General features: G+C 37.7%; 1 protein-coding gene across 2 annotated transcripts in view; it reads right to left on the minus strand.

The window, feature by feature from the left end:
* chd1 (chromodomain helicase DNA binding protein 1) overlaps nt 1-22,824 on the minus strand; it is a 115,421-nt gene that overhangs the window by 21,586 nt on the left and 71,011 nt on the right. For both annotated transcript variants that reach the window (XM_059969453.1, XM_059969454.1), the window contains exons 16-23: nt 22,611-22,773; nt 20,989-21,141; nt 14,676-14,747; nt 12,401-12,550; nt 10,570-10,718; nt 7,201-7,297; nt 4,307-4,402; nt 2,124-2,291 (exon numbers count right to left, since the gene is read on the minus strand). In XM_059969453.1, the coding sequence (XP_059825436.1) occupies nt 2,124-2,291; nt 4,307-4,402; nt 7,201-7,297; nt 10,570-10,718; nt 12,401-12,550; nt 14,676-14,747; nt 20,989-21,141; nt 22,611-22,773 (1,048 nt within the window). The remainder of the gene's footprint in view (nt 1-2,123; nt 2,292-4,306; nt 4,403-7,200; nt 7,298-10,569; nt 10,719-12,400; nt 12,551-14,675; nt 14,748-20,988; nt 21,142-22,610; nt 22,774-22,824) is intronic.

Consider the following 22,824-nt stretch of genomic DNA (forward strand, 5'->3'; position numbering starts at 1 on the left):
AACTATTTCTTTTAAGAGCATTCATGTTCCAAAGACAAATGTTTAACCATCTTATTATAGCTTCCTGAGCTGCAAAATATTTCCAGCATTTTCTGTTTTTTTCCAAGAAATGGCATCACACTCTTGTAGTAGGTATGTTAAACAGCAACACTGGATTTACATCTTAACCAGCACAGTTATTTTAACAAGCAGTTTATTCTGATAAACTTTGGGTTGAAGTTGGCATCAAATTGGGAGCATCAGCATTCCTGAGTAAGGTTCCAACAAAGCACTTCAAAAGAATGGGTAAGTTGTGAAGAATTTCAAATTATCTAGTATTAGCTAGTTTCCCTGGGTTATCTTTTCTTTCACTGCAGTTTTGTGTTTTTTTTTGATGATGTAAAGCCAGTGACTACAAATGCTCAAATACAAGCTTGTCATTCAACCGTATACACGTATATCACCCAATGAAAATTCCTCTGGACCGAAGTGCACAAACAACACATATAACACAAAGTAATAATTACCATAAATAAATTAAATGAAATATATTTCACAAGACTGTCACTTAACCCTTCGAGAAAGAAAAAACACGGGAAAACAGTCACTTGGAGATTTATTTAAAAAAAATGGAAGTAAATGGAGAATAGATTAAAAAAAACAATTTTGTTCAATTAATTTGAATTTCATGATGAGGGAGGAGGTTTTTCATGAGAAGGTTCAAAGGGTGAATGTAGAAAAAAAATAGTACAGCACAGCACAAAGACTTCAGCCCACAATGTTGTGCTGACATTTTCACTAACTTTACAATCAAACCCTTCCCTACCACACGGCCCTCCAATTTTTCTTTCATCTATGCGCGAGTCTCAGATACTAAGTGTCTCTTAAATGTCACTAATATGTCTGCCTCTACCACCACGCCTGACAAGGCATTTCACACACATACCACTGTACAAAAAAACCTACACCTGACAGCCCCTCCTATACATTCCTCCAATCACTAAAATGTTCAAAAAAGTAACATATTTTATGCTTGCTAAAAAAATTTAAGACTGCATGAAAGGGGCAGTGAGGCACAAGTAAAAGAAAGCTGAAGAAAAGAGACAGTAGAAGCGACAGTTGCTTTCCCACACAGCTGCATACAAGTGTGTCAGCCAGGGTAATTGTTAAGCCCATTCCTCTTTATGATGTGCACAGCCCAGATGATGGTATACAGGGCATAATTTTGAAGTCTTAGGTATGAACCACAGAAACATCAATGGTGAGCAGGATAGTAACGCAGACTTAAAATAGGTGGGCAAACTACAGATGAAATTTGGAAGTGCTACAGTGAAGAATGGCCATGGCTTGAAGGAGAACACAGAAGACTTACCAGATTGATATCATGATTAAAGGCACATTATGTGAAGAGATTACAGAAATTAACACTGCTCCATGATTCAGAAGTAGTATCACATTTGATACAGTAAATAAATGTTCTCAGTGTTTCATGAGTTGGTAGAGATTACAGGTTTATGGTAAATTACAAAAGAACAAGCAACAACAGGAGAAAAAATAAATTACACTTTTTACAATTCTTGAAAGAAGTGCCTGGAAGTATGCTACTGGCAAATTCGATAATATTCAAGAGCATTAAATAAACATGAATATTTATATATGAATAAATGTCTGTAGGATGATAAAAATGGAATAGGGGAATGGGACTAATTAGAAAAGCTCACTGAAGAGATGCAATTGATTTCCTTCTGCATCATACCACTAACAATTCTATGCAGGATTGGTCCAGTTAAGAATGAAAAAGATAGCCTATTAAATTAAACCAAGAACATTTACTGACATTTCTGCACCCAAAGATCCTTTGGATGAGTAAGTGAGATAAGCCATTGAAAATGCTTTACTAGTTATATCTATACTCACTTCACTCCAAGGTGGAAAACCTGTTAGTCTATGTAATGTTTACATATGATATTCTTCCATCTTTCAGAAGAGATTAGGCACCGAGCATTATTCACATCATGTAACCAACAGGATAACAATAAATTACTTAGCCTCTTGTTTACAATCTTAAATAGTCAACCTTGTGGGATATAATGTGCTATGAACAGTTTTCTTTTATTACATTAGAAATTTAAATTGAAATATACCTGTTTGGCACAATTGCGCATTCGAGGAAGCAAGTAGATCTCTTCAAGCTCTTTCTGCCTTTCTTCTTCCTCCATTCTTCTTCGCTGTGCTTCTGGAATGATGTCATCCCAGTCCCTGTTATTGCGCTGAGGCTCAAGGTCATCATCCATTGTTGAAAAGTTTGCCACCTATGGTGAGAAAAGTAATCTTCAGACAACCTTGTACAAGAGCATAAAGGAATTAAAAATAAGCCGGAGGGGGGTGGTGGTAAGATAACAGTAACTGTTGATGGCAACCCACAAAATGCTGGAGGAATTCAGCAAGTCAGGCAGCATCTGTAGAGAGGAATATGGTGTCAACATTTCAGACTCAGACCCTTCATCAAGACTAGAAAAGGGAAAGACTATGTAGAATAAGAAGGTGGGGGGAAAGAAAAGAGTACAAGCTGGCTGGTGAAAAGTGAGCTGGAAGGTAATAAGTGAAAGAGGTAAAGGGCTGAAGAAGGAATCTGATATTAGAGGAGGGTGGACCATGGGAGAAAGCTAAGGAGGAGGGGCACCAGAGGGAGGTACTAGGCAGGTGAGAAGGGGCAAGATGGGGGCCAGAATGGGGAATGAGAAAAGAGAGAAAGGAGAGAGCGCCAGCTGAGGAAGTGTGGTCAAAGCTTGTTATTTGTAACCCATCAGGTTAAAGTAGATTTAAATAAATGAAAGAAGACAGGGAAGAGGAGGTGGCAGAAAATAGTGGAAATGACCACCAGCAACTGTGTAAATCAGGGGTTTCACAACCTTTTTTATGCCATGGACCAATACCATTAAGCAAGGGGTCCACAGACACCTGGTTGGGAACCCCTGGAATAGAAAAGTGAAATGGCACTGGTTGACGACTTTGCATTAAAACTGCCCAATACTAATACAAACTAGAAAGACTGGTCATTTGAATTTGTTTAATCCAATTAAAAGTCTCAAGGACTGCAATGTACTTAGTCAGAAGATTCAAGATTATTTATTGTCATGAAAGTGTAAAGGAGAATGAAATGATTGTTACTCTAGGTCCAATGCAGCATTAAAAAAAAGCACAAGACCGTTGCCGAACTTACATCAGGCTTTACCGAACCCATGCAAGAGAAGTGTGTGTGAATGGAACGGTGAATGTAATACGCAAGTGAGAGTTTAGTCACCTGTATATCTTTTCTGTAAATTGGTCCCCATTTTGGATTTAGTTTCTCCAAAGTAGAGGATATTGCACTGTAGCAGGAAATGCAGTAATTACATTTGCGGAATCAGAAGCAAACTGTTATTTCACCCGGAAGGAGTGTTTTGGTCCTTGGCTAGAGAAAATGTGCAAAAGGTGTTGCAAATCCTGTTGTTGCATGGGGCTGGTCCCTAATGGCTATTTTTTTAAAAAGTGAACCACGGAGGCATAGTCTTTTGTGCCTGCTGAGAATGGAGGGGATTGTGTATCTGGTACAGGCATCAAGTTAAAAGATAGTGGAAGCTTTGGAGTGCTCCCTGTTTAATGCTCCACGGAAGCACATTACAGTCCTGAAGGTTTCAATATTAAGTTCAATTATTTCAGTTAACTAGCACTTTTCAGCTCATAGAAGAATTAGTTATTTCCAGAATTCCCTTTTAGTTCACATTTCCATCAACAGTGCTTCGAAAATGATGATTTCAGCAACATTTACTTCTCCTGTTCTCATTTATCTACTTTCATCCCTTCTATGATTGAACTCTCAGCTGGCATGAATATCATTTGCATTAGTCTCTGTTGGTCTACGCTCAATCACAGATACTCTTTTTGCTTTCTCTATCCTTCCCATCTCTGTACAACTGAAAACTTGTTTTGATTTCCAACATGTTTTTGTTCTCATGGAAGGTCATTGATCCAAAACATTTACTCCATTACTCTCTCCAGTGATGTTGCCTGACCTGCTGAGTATTTTCAACATCTGCTGTTTTTATTTCAGATGTTCAACATATGCAGAGTTTGCTTGTTAAAAGAAGTATATCCTGCCTAAATATTTTGCAGTTAATTAGATTTATAATACTCAGTTATACCTGGTAGGAAATAACAAAGTAATTCTTGCTTTACTGTTTTGGTCGGGTGATTTCGTTTCATGAATAAAGCTCTGTCAGAAAGGTACTAAATAAATTTCAAAAAGCACAGGTCAGCAAATGTAATAATAAAAGCTCTTCAGTACCTTGAACTGGGATAGCAGCTCCTCCCCAACAGTGGTAGGTCCCGGTTCATTCTCATGGGTTTCAGCACGACAAAGGATTTCATCAATATCCATTTCCTGCAATTAAAATTTGCCTATTATTGTTTACAATGTGTTCATTCTGTATATTCTATTTCATTAATATGTCCTTAACTTTAAAAAAAGGACTGGTGTTTTCCCAATGTATATGACAAATAAACTCTTCTTGGGCTTCCATCCAGTACAGGGTATCGATTGTAACTGACATTTCAATGACAAATTCTGCCATCTTCATCAGGGATGATGCTGGCCATGTATGTATACCCCAGTCATCCATCCCTCCCAATTGGTTAGTCATCATCCAATCAAGTTCCTACTGTACCACCTTGTTTACAATTGAAATCCAGTCATCCCTGATGAAAGATGACAGAGTTTGCCATTGAAACATTACCTGCACCCGTCTGTAAACCCAAGAGTTTATATGTCCTTAACCACCTTGAGACATTAACCTTCATTCAATATCCCTACAAATCTTACAATGAAAATACTGAGGCAGATTAAAACAGCTTTAAGATACTGGAGAGGAAACAAGTATGATTCCAATGAAATCTAAAATAATTCCTTAAACTTCTGCTCAATTTTACCTCAAATAAATAATAAGAATCTAGCCATAGTTTGAAATTTGAGCCAGACTTTCTTCTACATTGATTTAACTACAAGCATTTACCTTCCCACTGCATGTGGATAAGAATTTAATGCTCAAGGAAACTTAAAGCCTCAGGAACTGGTAAGAGGAGATACATTTTCTGGTAAGTGGGTTTATTAGTTACAAGTTACTTGATCATTTATCTACAAGGTTCAACATTGCCAGTCTTCCAAAAGCATCTAATCCAAATGTACTGCTCTAGTAACATATGCCTCATCAGATCAACAAATGTCAATCACAAACTTCAAGACTCTGCTTTAAACAGACCTCTTATGAATATCTTCCTTTCACACTACTGAAATCTACCACTGATGTCTGTAAGTATCTGAATAAATGCCTTTAATCCAAATCTTCATTCACTGGCAACTATGCATTGCAAATATTTTATTGGAAGTCCAACACCTTTTACATCAAGCACATGGCAAAATTCATTATTGTCCGAGTCTGGTATCTAAACTTCCTGCACCTGGAAAACTTTTCTTAAAAGGAGAATGGTCTCGCTGCAATGGTCAAAAATGGTAGTTTATCCAATCACAAGCAAGAGAAAATCTGCAGGTACTGGAAGCTTCCTCCACCATCAACACTGCCCTCAACCATACCTCTTCCATTCTGAGCACATCTGCCTTCACTCCATCCTCCTGCCACCCCACTAGGGATAGGGTTTCTCTTGTCCTCACCTAACACCCCACCAACCTCTGCATCCAGCATATGATTCTCCAAAACTTCCACCACCTCCAACAGGATCCCACCACGACGCACCCTTCTGCCCATTTTCTGCTTTCCGCAGGGATTGCTCCCTACATGACTCCCTTGTCCATTTGTTCCCCCGCCCCCCACTGATCTCCCTCCTGTTATTTATCCTTGCAAGTGAAATAAGTGATACACCTGCCCCCCGCACCTCCTCCCTCACTACCATTCAGGGCTCCAAACAGTCCTTCCAGGTGAGGTGACACTTCACCTGAGAGTCTGTTGGAGCCATCTACTGTATCTGGAGCTCCCAGTGTGGCCCCCCCCCCACATATCAGTGAGACCCAACATAGATTAGGAGACCGCTTTGCCGAGCACCTACACTCTGCTAGCCAGAAAAAGCAGGATCTCCTAGTAGCCACCCACTGTAATTCCATTTCCCATTTCCATTCCAACATGTCAATCCATGGTCTCTATTGTCATGATGAAGCCAAACTCGGGTCGGAGGCACAACACCTTATATTCCATCTGGGTAGCCTACAACCTGATGGCATGAACTTCCAGTAATAGCCACTCCCTCCCCCTACACCATTCCCCATCCCCTTTTCCCTCTCTCACCACATCTCCTTGCCTGCCAATCACTTCTCTCTGGTGTTCCACCCATTTTCCTTCCCTCCATGGTCTTTCGTCCTCTATCAGATTCCCTATTCTCCAGCCCTGTATCTCTTTCACCAATCAACTTCCCAGTTCTTTACTTCACCCCTCCCCCTCCCGGTTTCACCCATCACCTAGCATTTCTCCCTTCCCTCCCAACTCTGACTCCTCATCTTTTTTTCTCCAGTCCTGTTGAAATGTCAAGTGTACTCTTTTCTGTAGATGCTGCCTGGCCTGTAGCATTTTGTGTCTGTGGCTTGGTAGTCTATCCAACTAGCTGTGCTGACCCATGAAGGAAAAACTCGCCAAAGGCAGATGGTAAGGAAACATTCTCTGACGACATTGAAGATGACTAAAATTGCTCTAGATTCCACAGTGACCCAGTAATAATTGGATACCAGGACAGAAACTGATTAAAAACCCTGAAGTCATTATTGTCAAGGAACAAGTCATCAACTCAGTAGAACCAAGTTTATGACTACAATAAAAAAAAATCAGTCTGAAATAGAATACTGGATGAGAGGTCTAACAGAGCTCAAAAGCAATCAAGTTTGCTAACCAGAGTTACTGCTGATCATAAGAACTTCTGTAATATGCTTAAAATAGTACACAACCAATTACACATTTACATCATCCTTCTCAGCACTGATGACACCATCCTCCTGGGAAAAAGTTCTGAAAGAACTGACTGACCATTACTAAAGCCTCTAAAATAAGCTACTGGTGATCTGGCTGTGGATCAAATGCCATCATGGATCTATGACAACCTTGTAAGAGAACCTGTTGTGGCTGCAAAGACGATTGAATTGTCCACATATAGCTTAGAAAGGCATCATGACTATTTATCTACCTGTGGTTCTTGCTCCTCTCCTTCTGGTTCTTTGAAAAGCTCCTCAGCTCCAAACTTCAAGATAGCTGCCAGTTCTTCTTTATTAAATGGAGTTGAACTGGAATTATCAAAAATGATTTGAGAAAATCAGAGTTACTAATCACATTCAATGTGTGAACACATTGTATTTATCTGAAAATAAAAGAATTCAGAACACAATCTTCAGCATCTTTGGAACTAAAGTTCCACAGATACAAAAAAATGACTGCCATAAGAATTTAACTACATCTACAAAGATGATAGCTGCTCACAAGAAAATTGAATTTCACAAACCTAAACTTCCATTTCCATTAAATATTACTGCTAACAAACAATAATACTTTGAGAAAAAAAAACACAAAGTACTCATTTTATTAGTACCTTTGAATTTTTAAACTTTTTAAAATAATTGAAATTATTATTAAACAGCTTGGTGAATTTACAATATTTGATATTAGGACTACAGCCTACCTAATGATTTGAGTGCACATTTCCAAATTTGAAAATGACAGGAAAACTTAGTGGTGCCATAAAAAACATCAAAGCAACGTGCTGGTGGAAAGGGCTTGAAGGTCACAGATGATATAATATTGCAAAAAAAAAATTAGGTGATATATCAAAAATCCCTTTTTAAATACAGCATTTTGTTAGGGTCTGGGTGTTTTGCTGCCTAGATTAGCAATGGCATCAGAAGCAATTCTAGTGGTGAAAAGGGAAATGAAAGAATTTAGAGTACAATGTGCAGAGGAGCTAGAATTGCTAGATTGCTTATGCATTTTACCTGTCTGGACTTGAGACACAAAATGCCTCTTACCATGCTGACACCATACTTTATATTCCTCCAGCAATATAGTTTAAGTTCCGACTACTCACTTGATTATCAAAATGTCTATACAAATCCCTTGGAATCCATTCTTTATGGTCAATCTGTGATTTGGGATCACATCAGAAATTAAATGGGCACACTTCGTTTTCACAGAATTGAATGGTAGTGGAGATGGTGATGGTATAAGCTAATATCATGAAGAGTTACTTGGTAAATTCACATCTCTTGGTACACAACTCTCTTTTGTTCTGGTGAGTAAATACATATTTACTCATAGATTTTACTACCCAAAAACTATCCAGCTTGCCAACCATTTAATGAAGCCCTGTAAATAAATTGTGAGAGACCTTAGGGAAGCCTGTTAATTTGAAGTTTGTTCTTCCATGGAATATAACAAGGTAATATTCAAACCAAGTTATTATTTTTGCTGGACAGCTTACAAAATTAATTAGATGACATCCACATGATTTACCACCTTAAAGCACAAGGAAGACAACACAGTTTTCAATCCTGAGCAGTGTTTTGTGCAATTAGGATACCCAAAGTAGTTTACTACAATGGAAAGAAATATTAAACACCCCAGACAACTTTCTTATATTTATTTTTAATTACTCCTGGAGAATAAACTTCCAAATATCCCAAATACAGAGTAAACAACCCAAAAAGTGCTTAGATCAACATGGCTAAATATCCTGCTGTGCACTTTTCTCTCCCAAAATGGCACATATGTATTGTTTTTGATCATCTAATTAAGGAAAGCAGGCTCAATAGTCTGCAGGTGTTTCTGTTAGGCATGGAAGGTTTGGATTTTCAGTTGGTTTTGGTCTCCCATCTAATTCCAAAGACTGTTGACTAAGTGCTTTAAGCATCAATTGTGCTCAATAGTAAATATTGGAAACACTCAGCAGATCAGGCAACATTTATAGAGAGAGTTAATGCTTTAAGTCGTTTATCCTAGCAGAGACGAAATAGAAAACCAGAAGAAGCAAATTAACTTGCACTTTTTCCAATTTATTGCACAGGTATTACTCAACTTATAAATGATTCATTTACCAATTTTCACTATGACGCCATTGACTATTTGGGGTACATTATTTTTGATTTCCAGAGCTATTTTTCACTATAATTCTGCCAAATGATTTCATTGTACCAATAACTCGCATAATGCTCTTGCTCCAGCCATTTTGATTAAAAAAATTTGCTGAACAAAATGCTTTCCAGAAACGTGTGCCTCTTAAAATTCGATGAATGGCTGCACTACAGTCACTGCTCACAATGTGGTTTCCCACTGGGGAAATCAAATGCAGGTTGCTGATCACACATCAGCACCCATGGTCCTGGTCTTAGAAGTTGCATAGTTCTATAGTACTTTTACATATTGCACTGCACTGCTGCTGCTGCTGCAAAAAAAACATGACATGTGAGTGATGATAAATCTGATTTTGATATGGGTCTCTTAGTCCACAATAGAGTGGAAAAAGGGCAAGGAAAGGGAAATCATGATTGAAAAAAAAATGATAAGGAAGGGAGAGGGAGTGGGAAGCACCAGAGAGACATTCTGTAATGATCAATAAACTAATTGTATGGAATCAAATGATTTAGTCAGGTGTCCCAGGGTTGAATGTGTCTGTACCCATGCCATCCCCACCCCTGGCACTCCTTCTCAGCTACCAGTCCCACATTGTTCCAACATCACCATCCCCAACATCCTTTGCTCCTGCCAGATTCACAAACTCGCTCTGTCCACATTGACAAATACAATACTGTGCGAAAGTCTTAAGCACCCTAGCCATCTCTCCGCATATACATGTGTAAGACTTTGCACAGTACTGTATTTCCTTTCAATTGTATTGCTAGTGATCTTCTACACCATTCTCTTACACCATATAAGCTTGAATAACTAAAGAAAAATCCTTCATGCCACCCTCCGTCCAACCCAATTAGGCATATTATCTTTTTTTAAAATTTGGGAAGGTGAATGAATTCAACTGGTTCAGATAAACAGCACTTCCAACTATGTGTTTTACAGTTCAGCCAATTTCCCCCACCTAGTGGTTTCATATATTTATATGTCATTTACATCAACCTTCTGTTATGCATTGGTCTTATTACCCCGTGGTAACGTTTACATTTTTGTTATCTTCCTGGCTACTAACCTGGCAAACTAATCACCTGTCTTGCACCCTAGAATGGGACTGCAACTGATGAATATTTCCAGCATCTGCAGCATTTTGGTTTTGGACATTGAATTAGCTTCTAAAAAATATTTGTAATTAAAAATTGGGAAATCTGGTTCCGGAGTGGTATTCTACTCTGCAACTCACCCAAACTGAAAAGAATAGACAAGGATTGGGAAGCAGATGTCAGATTCTGCCCAATTGGGAAACCTCATCCTTCATCTGTGCTTTGGCAGAAGCTGAGGCATACTGATGGAACACCAAAACAGCAATGTGTACAAGAGATTTAACAATTTTTTAGTTTTGCATATGAAAAATTACACATATAACGAAGATACTGCTACATACTTTGTAGGATTGGAGCCAGTGTGCAGCACAGTTTTCCCCGTTGTATCCATTCTCTGTATAACAAGGTGATCCAGCACCATCTTCTTCTTTGCTCTTTCTATTATCTCTTCCTCTACTGTTCCCTTTGTAACCAGCCGATAAATATTAACCTGAAAGATAAACCTCAACCATCATCTTTTTGCAAATGCATTTCGAATCCATTTTGAGCATATAAGAGGTCAAAAAGGGCAATTAAAATGGCAAAAGGAGAACTATGAAATTACAAATATCCAGGAGCAAACAATCTGAAATATTTTTTTTGACATAAAGGAAGAAAGAATGGGAATGATGACACTGAAGATTGGACTGGATAATATCAATGATAAAGACATGACAAAGAAAATTAAATCATGTCTTTGCTTCTGTATTCATTGGTGGGGTAGTAATAGTGTACAGGATATTGATGAGGGCATGAATAAGAAGTTCAATTAAGAACAAAAAGGAATATATTAAATAAACAGGATCAAAGTAGATAAAATGCATGGCCTAGATGGATTTTATTCTTACATTTTAAAATAATTTATGAGAGGTAGAAAGGCAAACACATTTTAATAATTCATCAGAAGGTGGTGTAGTGCAAGAGTAGTGGTAGAAAGCTAAAAAGCACTGTATTTGAGGATTGGCCAGACTATCTAGGAAGTGTGGGCCAGGCTGCTTAATAATTGCAGTAAGAAAAAACAATGGAATCCCTATTAAAAGAGAGAATAAAACATCTAGAAAAAAAATGTAAACGTTGACCAATCTTGCTGTGTTTACTTTCAAGGGAAAGTAGGCAAGAAGAAAATTATCCATGTACATCTTGGAAGGCCCTCGAACATCAAAGAATGCAGAATGCGGTATTAGAGGGTAGAAAGGATTGTTACTTATCATTAAGTCAGGAAAGCAAATCAACAATAGGAGTTGAAAATAATTCCCCCTATGAAACAGTACTGGGATTGCTGCTTTTCACAATTTGTTTTTAGTGCTTACGATTCTGGAAAAATAGCAATTTCTGAATTTTTTTTTGAGGGGGAGGAAGATGTCAGAGGAGGATAGTCAATACTCAAAAGGACTGCAAATAGTAAAAGGTAGACATCAATAAAATTAAAGAATGGGACTGCAATTGGCTAGCAAAATCAGTTAAGTTTCAGATTACAAAGGTTATTTTAAAAAAAAAGCAGAACAAAGCCTAGTGGTTATTTCTACAAGGACAGAATTGAAAATTTAGAATGGAAAGCACATAGTAGCCTGCAGTGGGTGAAGAGGGTAACTTTGAGAAGAAAATTACCAGAAATGTGATGGTATTTCAAGGAAGAATAAATACTCTGGGTCTTTTCTCTTTTGAAAGTTATGACCTAACAGAGGACTTTAAACTTATTGGAAGTTTAAACTAAGAAAGTTGTCACGAAGAAATCCCATTGGGAGTATTGAAAGAACTACTTTATCCTACGCCCCGTCAGGATGTGCAACTTGTTAACACAAAGAGCAAATGAAGAATTAAAGGCTGAAATAAATGACACGTCAAAGATTTGGAGGTGGCTCAACTTCAACATATACGATTGCACAGAGATTGGGCCAAACAAATATTTCCATATATTATCTGACTGACACAGACTTAAATCATCACAGACATGACAGCTGCAAAAAATAGGTCATCAAAATTACTAAAATTTCAAACTGATTTGTTTGAATTTAGAGTACATGAGAGAGAGTAGTTCACAAAGTGTATCAATACAGTTGTGACCCCACAACAAATGTTGACCATGTACATTCTCAAAGTATAATATTACATTGGTAGCTAGAAAATAGTTACCTGCTTTTTCTGACCAATTCTATGAGCTCTTGCTTGTGCCTGTAAATCATTCTGCGGATTCCAGTCCGAATCAAAAATAACTACAGTGTCAGCGGATGCCAAGTTTATACCTAATCCTCCTGCTCTGGTCGATAGCAGAAAGCAGAAGTCCTGTATTTATAAAGAGCAGATCTCACAATACTGCAATACCTCATTCTTACTAATCCCAGGGGAATGTTAAATACATTGCTATATCCCTTCATTTATATAGTTATTGCTAGATCAGTATTCTAATCCATTATCCCTTGCTATTGTTGTACAATGAGCAAGTTAACAAGTCCTCTTTGGGATGCAAAAACTTTGAATGCGGACTTCTATAATGCCAAAACTATAACAAACAAAATGTGAAGATGACTTTAATAACTCTTAAGAATATATTTAAATAATTTTTATGAAGAACCTCAAAAACGTTGCAGTTGAAAATGATCCTTAGTCCATCAATAACAAGCAGCAAATATATGTTTATATATGTTTCTGTTTTATTCTGTTCCTGTTTTCACATATAACATCTATGGCAAGGCTGGGATAAGAGCTGCTGGGTATCTGAGTATTGTGGTGGATTTAATATTCTATATTTTTTGTTAGAGAAATCATATAATGAGTAGCCAATTACTGTGGATTCTAGTTAATTTGGACACATCAGGACCAGTACATTTTATCCCAATTGGGTGGCTCCCCAATTCGCCAAAATTTCATGGAAATAGTTAAAAGGCATTAAAAAATTACAAATTACCTACCAATTTATGTATTTAAATGAAACACAGAAGTTAGAACACTACCAATATCTTTACAGTACTATAAAACTGCCATATTCTTATGATTGACTATAAACAAACAAAATCAGCATAGACACCTTGCATAGATAATGTGTGGACTGCCTTCATACAATGCTTTAAATGACTGCATCCTCCAAATCTTCATTTTCACTCCTAGCCATTTCTGGCATCTCTAAGGCTGAATGCTTGAAACCACAGTGAGTAAAATGGTTCTGAATTGTCTTACTGCTTATTTCATGCCAAATATCAGTGATAAAAATCACTGCTTTTTGAACACAAACACAAGCAAGTTAAAAACTGATTGCTCTAAGCACGGTGTAGAATCTAACAGCCTCGCAGGTGCAGATGACTGACACTGGTTTGAAGCTGTTCAGCAATGGTTTCCTGCCCCAATTAAGTGGCACAGTGTCCCAAATAACTGGAGTGAATCCAGCTATTTTCTCAATTTAGTTTTTGTTCTTTAATAGTTATCCCAAATAAACAACTACCCCAATTATCGATGGTCCAATTAACTAGAATCCAATGTATTTATTTTTCCACAATATTTTCATTTTAATAAAATGTCTCTAATTTAGACCTCAACAATGCCTCTGAAAATTTTATGAAGTAGTAAAAGGAGATTTATTGATGAAAGATCTTTTCAAGATTAGTATAGCAGAGGTAAAGAAATAATCTCAAAACAATAGTTGAAACTATGGCAGGATTCTATTAATAAAGGAAAAACTGTTTAATGACAGATGGGCTGTAAATATAATGACAGTCTCAACATTTTAAGAACAACTTTTCTTTTGTTTGCTCTTTTCTTCTAGCTCTCTTTTTGCACTACTTAATTTTTTTCAATATACAGTATTTTCTTATTGGAATTTATAGTTTTTTATTGCACTGTACAGCACATGGCATATGTCAGTGATATTAAATCTGATTCTGAAAATTTTCAAAAGGGGATTAATTAAATAGTACTAGAGGGAGAATATTACCCAACTATGGAACAAGCATAGTAAATGGATAAACATGATTGGCCACTTTCAATTACTGCATCATTTTAAGGTTCAGACATTTTTAAACAGATTTTGACTTTTGACACTACTGCACATGAAATCTAAATACCTGCACATTGAAGTGCCCACTCTATAAATGAAACAATCATGCTACAATGCATGAAATCCAAATGAAATCTGATGTTCCAAATTTATCAGTTTCATTATGTTCTACCACATAAGTTGTCCAAGATGATCCATAATTTTGCTCTTCAATCAAAGATGGTGCCAATCTGTACATGGCTGGCAGAAAATATTATGCCAAACACATAACTATGTCACTCAAACAATCCGACCACAAAATGATGAAGCATAATGGGCAGGAACACATTCTGGTGTTCACTGACTAAATTTCTTTAATCAGTAGCCAATGCATTCTACCTTGTGTACACTAAGATGTTTATTAAAAATCTGGAGTCTTACGTCTGATGTTTCTGCGTTGAAATGGTCCAGGGCCTGCTTCCTCAGTTCTCCCTTAATAGATCCATCTAGTCGCTGTAACAGAAGAAACAAAAAGAGTGGATTTTTCTTTCTAGTAATGGATTTAAGGCTATAAACTGGGAAGGATGAAGCTAAGAGAATGTGAAGGCAAAGTCATCTGGGTTAACCAATAAGTCTCAAGATGTGACAATGTCACTTCAAACATGTTAAAACAGGATAATTTTTAAAAATGTAATACCCTCAAAGTATTTTATTAAAATAAAAATGAATTTTAATGATGGCTGCCTGTACAAACTTAAAAATATGTTTTAAAGTGAATTATTTCATGTCCTTCATACAAAATAAACAGTGAACAAGCCAGTTTATATTAAATATGCCAATGATTGCTTACAAAATATCCATCAATTTTTAAACTCTTGTGTGACATTCACAGAAAGGAAATGTTAAAATTCTGCAGCACTAGGCCTTTGCTTTGTGGGGGAAGATCTACATTTTCACAAAGTAATAGGCTTGAGCAGAAACTACTGAAGTCCATTCAACTAGCTATTTTGATTATAAAAGTTGCTATATTAAGATGAGTAGATAATATTTATTATGCTGAACAATCCAGAAAAAAGTAGCTTGCACATTTGCTGTCCCAGCACTTAAATATTCACTCCCTCCACAATAATGCAAAGCAGCTGCCAAGTACACTGATTACATTATGCACTGCAACCGTTTGCCAATAAGACATAGAAGCAGAATTAGGCCATCTGGCCCATCAAGTCTGCTACGCCATTCAATCATGACTGATCCTTCTTTTTCTCCTTAACCCCAGTTCCCAGCCTTCTTCCTGTAACCTTTGCTGCCACGTCCATTCAATCAAGAACCTAACAATCTCCATCTTAAAAGCACCTAATGACTTGGCCTCCACAGCTGCATGCAGCAACAAATTCCATAAATTGGAATTTGGCTAAAGAAATTTCTCCACACCACTGTTTTAAAAGGGCTCCCCTCCACCCTGAGGCAGTGCCCTCTTGTCTTAGACTCTCCCATCATGGGACACATCCTTTCCACACCTACTCTGTCTAGGCCGGGGGTCGGCAACCCGCGGCTCCGGAGCCACATGCGGCTCTTTTACCTCTGTGCTGCGGCTCCCTGTTGCTTTGGGAAATAATTGGTCTTTTGCAGCATCCGCGCCCATGGGGGCCAGGTTGAGGGAGGCTTAAAAGCAAGGCTGTTTAGTTCGAATAAAGTTATTCGACTGCAGTTTACTGACTGCGTGAGCACAACGCTACAACGTGTTTATATCGCTATTAATATACGTCACCACTGCCAATACCTGACACCTGTCAGTGCGCGATTTCTTTAATTTTTCGATCCAATGTAGGCCAACTATGGAGAATTCTAAAAAAAGAAAAGTGACTGAAGAAAACAAAACGTTTAATGATACGTGGACAGATTCATTTGCTTTCACTGTTGACGAGACTGGTTTACCAGTATGCTTAATATGCAATGAGAAACTAGCAAACAGCAAAAAGTCAAATGTTGCAAAGCATTTCTAGAATAAACACGCAGCCTTTGCTCAAAAATATCCGGATGGAGATGAGAGAAAAAAAGCCATTTCGGAACTGATGCGGAAGGTTGATCTGAGCAAAAATCATTTCAAGCAATGGATGAAGTCCGGAAAACCAACGACATACGCTAGTTATATTGCCGCTCAGGAAATAGTCAGGCACGGGAAGCAGTTTACAGATGGTGAATATATAAAAGAATCTTTCATTAAGATTTCAGAACATCTATTCACGGACTTTAAAAACTAGAGTGAAATTGTGCAGAAAATCAGGGATATGCCCCTCTCTGCAAAGACTGTCAAAGACAGAACCATAAAAATGGCAGAAGACATCACAAGACAGCAAATTAAAGACATCAATTCAGCTGTGGCCTACTCGATTGCCTGTGACGAGTCTAAAGACAAAGGTGATATTGAACAAATAGCGTTGTTCTGCCGGTATGTAAACTCTGCCGGGCCACAGGAAGAACTGATTGAGTTGATACCTCTGAAAGACCAAACACGGCGGGGGGGGGAGGACATCTGTGAGGCTGTCTTGAATTGTTTAAGAGCCAAAGGAATAAAGACTACCCACCTGGTGTCAGTAGCTACTGATTGGGCACCGAATATGACGGGAACGCACAAGGGAATTGTGGCTTTACTGCATAAGTCGCTGGACAGAAAGCTGCTGATTTTTCACTGCATCTTGCACCAAGAGGCACTGTGCGCTCAAACATTTCCTCCGGAATGCACAGAAGTAATGGATGTTGTCATTCAGATTGTCAATAAAATAATGGCAAAAAGTTTAAATCACCGTCAATTCCGTTTGTTACTGGACGAGCTGGAAAGCGCATATTCTGATCTCCTGCTGCACAACAAAGTCCGGTGGCTGTCCAGAGGGGAGGTGCTGAAACGCTTTGTCGCGTGTCTGGAAGAAGTGAAAACTTTCCTGGGCAGCAAAGGGCTGGAAAAGCTACACTTCATGGTAGACATGACAGCGCACCTGAACACGCTGAACACAGCTCTTCAGGGGAAATGACGTACAGCCCTACACATGTTGGAGGAGTTTTGGTTTCGAGCGCAAGTTGACAGTGCTTCCCAGAGATTGACAGAAAGGTACTTTGTCTTACTTCCCCAATTTGAGAGAGTTCAAACAAGGTCATGACATGATAAGTTCGGAGTATTTACATTCTGCAATCATCGCAATGCAAACATCGTTTGGGAAACGCTTCTGTGAGTTCAGAGAGGAAAAAAACACATTATCCTTCCCGGTCACTCCCCCAAGCATCGATTCATCTCTACTGAATACGACTGCATTGGCAGGTGTGAGTAAACCTAATCTTGAGATGGAACTGGCCGAAATAGCCGACAAAGACATATGGGTGTCCAAGTTTAGACGCTTGACAGCAGACCTTGCAGATGTTGCCCGTCAGAAGGCCGTTCTTGCTCAGAATCACAAATGGAGTGATATTGAAAACCTCCATAAACCGGACAAACTTGTGTTCGAAACATGGAATGCTATCCCCGACATTTATGTAAACATTAAAAAGTATGCGCTTGGAGTCCTGTCGATTTATGTATGTGAGCAGGTGTTCTCCAACATGAACTTTATTAAAAACAAACATCGTGCACGCCTCACAGATGACAGCTTGCGATCCTGTGTAAAGATGAAGGTGACGTCATACAGCCCTGATGTGCAGATGCTGTGCGCTGAGGTCCAGGAGCAGAAATCCCATTAACCAAGTATGATACATATTTTAATTGCCTATTATTTTAGGAATATTCATATTTTTTCATTGTTCAGTGAAATAGTCCTTTTATTTTTCAGGTTGACAGCTGGCTGACGTTATTTTTGGTTTGCTGCTGGCGGAAAACTTAAGTTCAGCGCTTTTCATAAATACAAGAAGAACTCAAATAGACATTGAGTATTTTACTTAAAAGTAACCTTCAACCCAACGTCTTTTTTTCGGAGTTCAAAATGTTTTTGTTGCATGCAGAAATGTAATTTCGTTTTCTCTGCAGGAGTTCATCAATTTCATAAATGCAACACATTATAGTTTGTTTATACATAGCATAAAGGCAAAAAAAAACGTTGTATGCAGTGTTATTTCATTTTAAATGTCAAACGGGTTTTGCGGCTCCCAGTGTTTTCTTTTCTGTGGGAAACGGGTCCAAGTGGCTCTTTCAGTGGTAAAGGTTGCTGACCCCTGGTCTAGGCCTTTCAATATTTTAAATGTTTCAATGAGATCCCCCTCTTCCTTCCGAATTCCAGTGAGTACTGACTCAGAACCATCAAACGTTCCTTGTATAATAACCCCTTCATTGCTGGAATCATCCTTGTGAACCACCTCTAGAGCATCTCCAATGGCAGGACATCTTTTCTAAGATGAGGAGCTCAAAATTGTTCACAATCCGCAAGGTGAGGATTCAGCAGGCCTTATAAAGCAGCAGCATCACATCCTTGCTTTTATATTTTAGACCTCTTGAAATAAATACTAACATGCCATTTGCCTTCCTCACCACCGACTCAACATGCAAATTAGCCTTTAGGGTATTCTGCATAAGCACTCCCAAGTCCCTTTGCATCTCAGATTTTTGGATTTTCTCCCCGTTTGGAAAATAGTCCACACATTTATTTCCACTACCAAAGTGCATGACCATGCATTTTCCAATATTGTATTTCATTTGTCACTTTCTTGCCCATTCTCCAAATCTAAGTCCTTCTGCATCCTAGCTGTTTCTTCAACACTAACTACCCCTCCACCAATCTTCATATCATCTGTAAACCTGGCAACAAAGTCATCTATTCCATCATCTAAATCAAATATACAAGATTTCTTTTTCACCACCTCCCAAACAATGATAATCTGGAAGTAAGGGCAGTAGATGCAAGGGAACACCAGCATTACAAATTTCCCTCCAACAATGACTATGACATGCATTTCCTTTTTTTCATTGGCACCAAGTCTCAACTCTGGAATTTTTTAATGGCAGTCAGATTATCCACACCACACACATGAGATTCAAAAGGGAGCTCTTTGCCACCGTATCAAGTGCAGCTTGAGGTGTGTAACAAGTAGTTATTTAGACTGTGACATTCACAGCTTGTGAATGAATGAAGGAAAGTATTAAGTCCCTGCAGTGATAATTAAGGAAAACAAAAAGAATGAAGGAAGCTAGAGGAAAAAAAGTTTTGTTAACTATCTTTCCAGGAATAATTTATTGCAGAGTTAATGATACTTTCATAATGTTACAGCATTATTTAGTGAAGAGAAACTAATTCCAGTGACAGAAATGAGAAATGCACAATAAAATGAATGATCATTAACCATCATTTGTCCTGTTAATTCTCATGACACATGCAAAGCCATTAACAAATTCATGATATGGTAGCTTCAAAAATGCTCTAACTTATTTGGTTAGGAAAAAAATTGTCAAATCAAAGTGTAAATGATATGCAAATTACTGTAAATCAGAAAGTTAAATATTACCTTACAATCATAGGAAACCTTCCAAACTATTATGTATGGAACAGCACTTTGAAATAGGTAACTAATTTGCTTCAAGCTTTTGCTCTTTAGGATTATCCCTGTAACCCTTTATTTCCTGGTGTGAAAATTAGCAAATCTATTTTCATTATCTTTGACCATAGAAAAATATAGCAAAGGCAAGTTTTTGCCCTCATGTCAACTGGTCATCTTGGCTAGCCATTAATCTAAATCCTAACTCATTGCAGAAAAATTTAATCTTTCGTTAAACATCATAAATCTGTGTCCTCTCACTTTGCCAGTGAAAATACATCTGCACTTACCACCTTAATGTTTAGAAAAACTGTAATCAATGAATTTTAATAACCACATTAACCTTAAGTTCTTCAGGCAAGCTAACTTAGCTTCGGCAGTCTTCACTAAACAACCAAAATCTCTCATCCCTACGATCCTTTCTTCAACATCCTTCCCAAAAGGGTAGTCTCCAGAACTGAACACATGATACTTAATCAGAGAATTTACAGTTTGACGTAACTTCCAGAGATTTTCTTTTAAAAGCCAGGCTTAGTTCTGCCACCTACAAAGACTTAAATGCACATGTCCAAAATGTGTCTCCTCATCCACTTTTGTTGATAACGCCATTCCTCGTTTTTAAAACCAATAAATGTAACTTCATAATTCTTGGAAGATGGTGCAGCAACATTACCAGACTTTCTTCCTGAAGTTAACCCATTCTGCACTGTATGATTTAAATTCATTCAGAGATTTTTCTCCCTGTCTGCCCAATTTTTAACATACAGTATGGTTAACTCAATACAAGGCTACATCAGAAACCCTGTATAGTCAATCACAATGTCACAAACCAACTCTTGCAAAAGAAATAATGTGTAAAATCAGATTGACCTACTGAATAACTGTTAAATCTGTATAACTGCACTTTTCAAAGTCACCTTTCAATCGTGCTTACAATTAAGCATTTTTCATCTTTGTCTGGCTGCAGCTTCCACACAATAATTGTGCATAACAGAGGGCATACGGAACTCCATCTGATTTTTACTAGTGGATAGTGCCCAGTGGATGGAGGAAACTCGACCAAATAAGCTAGGGAGGGATTTAAATCCAATAAATAATCTAATTGCATTTGAATGGACAACTAAGTTCCTTAATTCCTGCTGAAGTATTGTTACAGCACACATCTCCTCATGGCTGAAGATAAAATGGAGTGCAAGACTACTTTTGCTGTAATGTTTCATAAATTCAGAATAAGAAAACTGACCTGGAAACAAAACTGTCGACATTTCAGATATTCAGCTAGAATGTCCAGCATTCGAACCATTTGAGAGAAGATAAGAACTCTGTGGCCTCGTTCTTTTAGTCGACAAAGCAACTTGTCCAACAGTATCAGTTTCCCACTACTACGGATCATGTGCTAAGAAAAGAAATCAGGAAAAACTGATGGACATAAGTGTATAACCCACTCTTGGGTAGAAGCATAATCAAATTACCTTCAGAGAAAGATGGTTAATTCAGAAGAAATAATATGCATAATTCCATTTGTTTCAAATTTAACTAGGTTTCTCAAAAGTGCATCCAGAAAGTCTTTTAAATTTGATTAGTTTTCCATTGATGAGCCTGTAGAAACTAAAAACACCCTATCTCTATATGTTCTTTCTTTCCAACCATGTACAGATATTTTTAAAGAATGTGGATAATATCTATAGGTGTTATGATTGGGGGGGGGGGAGAAATAAGGTGGAATGAGATGAGGATCTCTGTTTTACTTTGATGGAAAAGTTAGTGAGGACCTCAAAATTACTTAAACTATTCTTTGTGAGTGCTAATTACTAGATTAGTAACACACACTTCTAATTAGGAAACCAGAGAATGCAGAATTCAAAATCCACAAAGGCAAACTGATTAATTTAACGCAAATTGAATTAGTTGTTTAAAAATCCAGTATAATCTTTCATGAAGATGTAGGAATGTGATTTTTTAAAAAAAGTGTTGTATATTATGAACCAGTGCTTCACTCTTGGTAGACCTCAGGGGTAACCGAGCAAATAATTTGGATGTAATGCGGTTAGCACGACGCTGTTACAGCTCGGGGCATCAAAATTCAATTCCAGCACCGCGTGGAAGGAGTTACTGTACATCCTCCCCGTGGAATGTGTGGGTTTTCCCCAGATGCTCCAGTTTCCTCCCAAAATCCAAAGACAAGTTGGGTGGGCTAAATGGTCATTATAAATTATCCCGTAATTAGGCTAAGGTTAAATTGTGGCTGTTGGGGTTGCTGGGGCAAGCACCGCTCAAACAGCTGGAATGGTCTACTCCACACTGCACTGCCTAAAAATAAATAAACCATTTAAAGCAGTTACCACTACATGGATTAATGAACAATAAGCAATTCCCATATGGAGAATATTTTAAAGAAAAAATGTTACTTTTTCCTCTATTAACCACTTAAATATTCAATATCAGTTTGAAGGGAAGTCAAGTAAATTTCTGAATAACGTGCCATTCTTCCTCTAGGTGTTGAGCTTGCATTACATAAGAACATCCTGAGGTTTCAATGACTTAACTGAATATGGCTTTACCACAGATCTACAATTCCAGTCTTAAATAATGTGATCATCTCTAGAATTTACAGTACTGAAATTTGAAACAAACTTTTCCTATACATGAAATCTGGATTTTTGGCAGCAGGGTAATACAACCGTATTCAGGTAGTTTACTTCAAAAGAAATAATGTGTCTAAACAAATGTTTGAAATGGCAAATCTTAAAATAGTAAATTAAAAATTCCATAATTGAAATTTCCTGGACACACAAACTGGTGCATATGCTGATGCCTGAGATTCTAACAAAATTATTACAAGCATAAACTCTTCTCAGATCATACCTGTAAGGCCTCCTGTCTGTTATACAAATCATTGTCTTCTGGGAATTTAATGAGGTAGCAATGGTTACAACATTTTTTAAGTTCCATCATGATATTCAGGAACCCAGATGTACTGCCTTTACACCCTTTGCTCAAGGCTTTATAATTCCTGGTTAAAATCCACCTTAAGTCAAACAAAAATACTGATAATTGATTCAGGCATTGCAAAACAATA

This window comes from Hypanus sabinus, chromosome 5 (assembly GCF_030144855.1).
Source record: "Hypanus sabinus isolate sHypSab1 chromosome 5, sHypSab1.hap1, whole genome shotgun sequence".
Taxonomy (NCBI): Eukaryota; Metazoa; Chordata; class Chondrichthyes; order Myliobatiformes; family Dasyatidae; genus Hypanus; species Hypanus sabinus.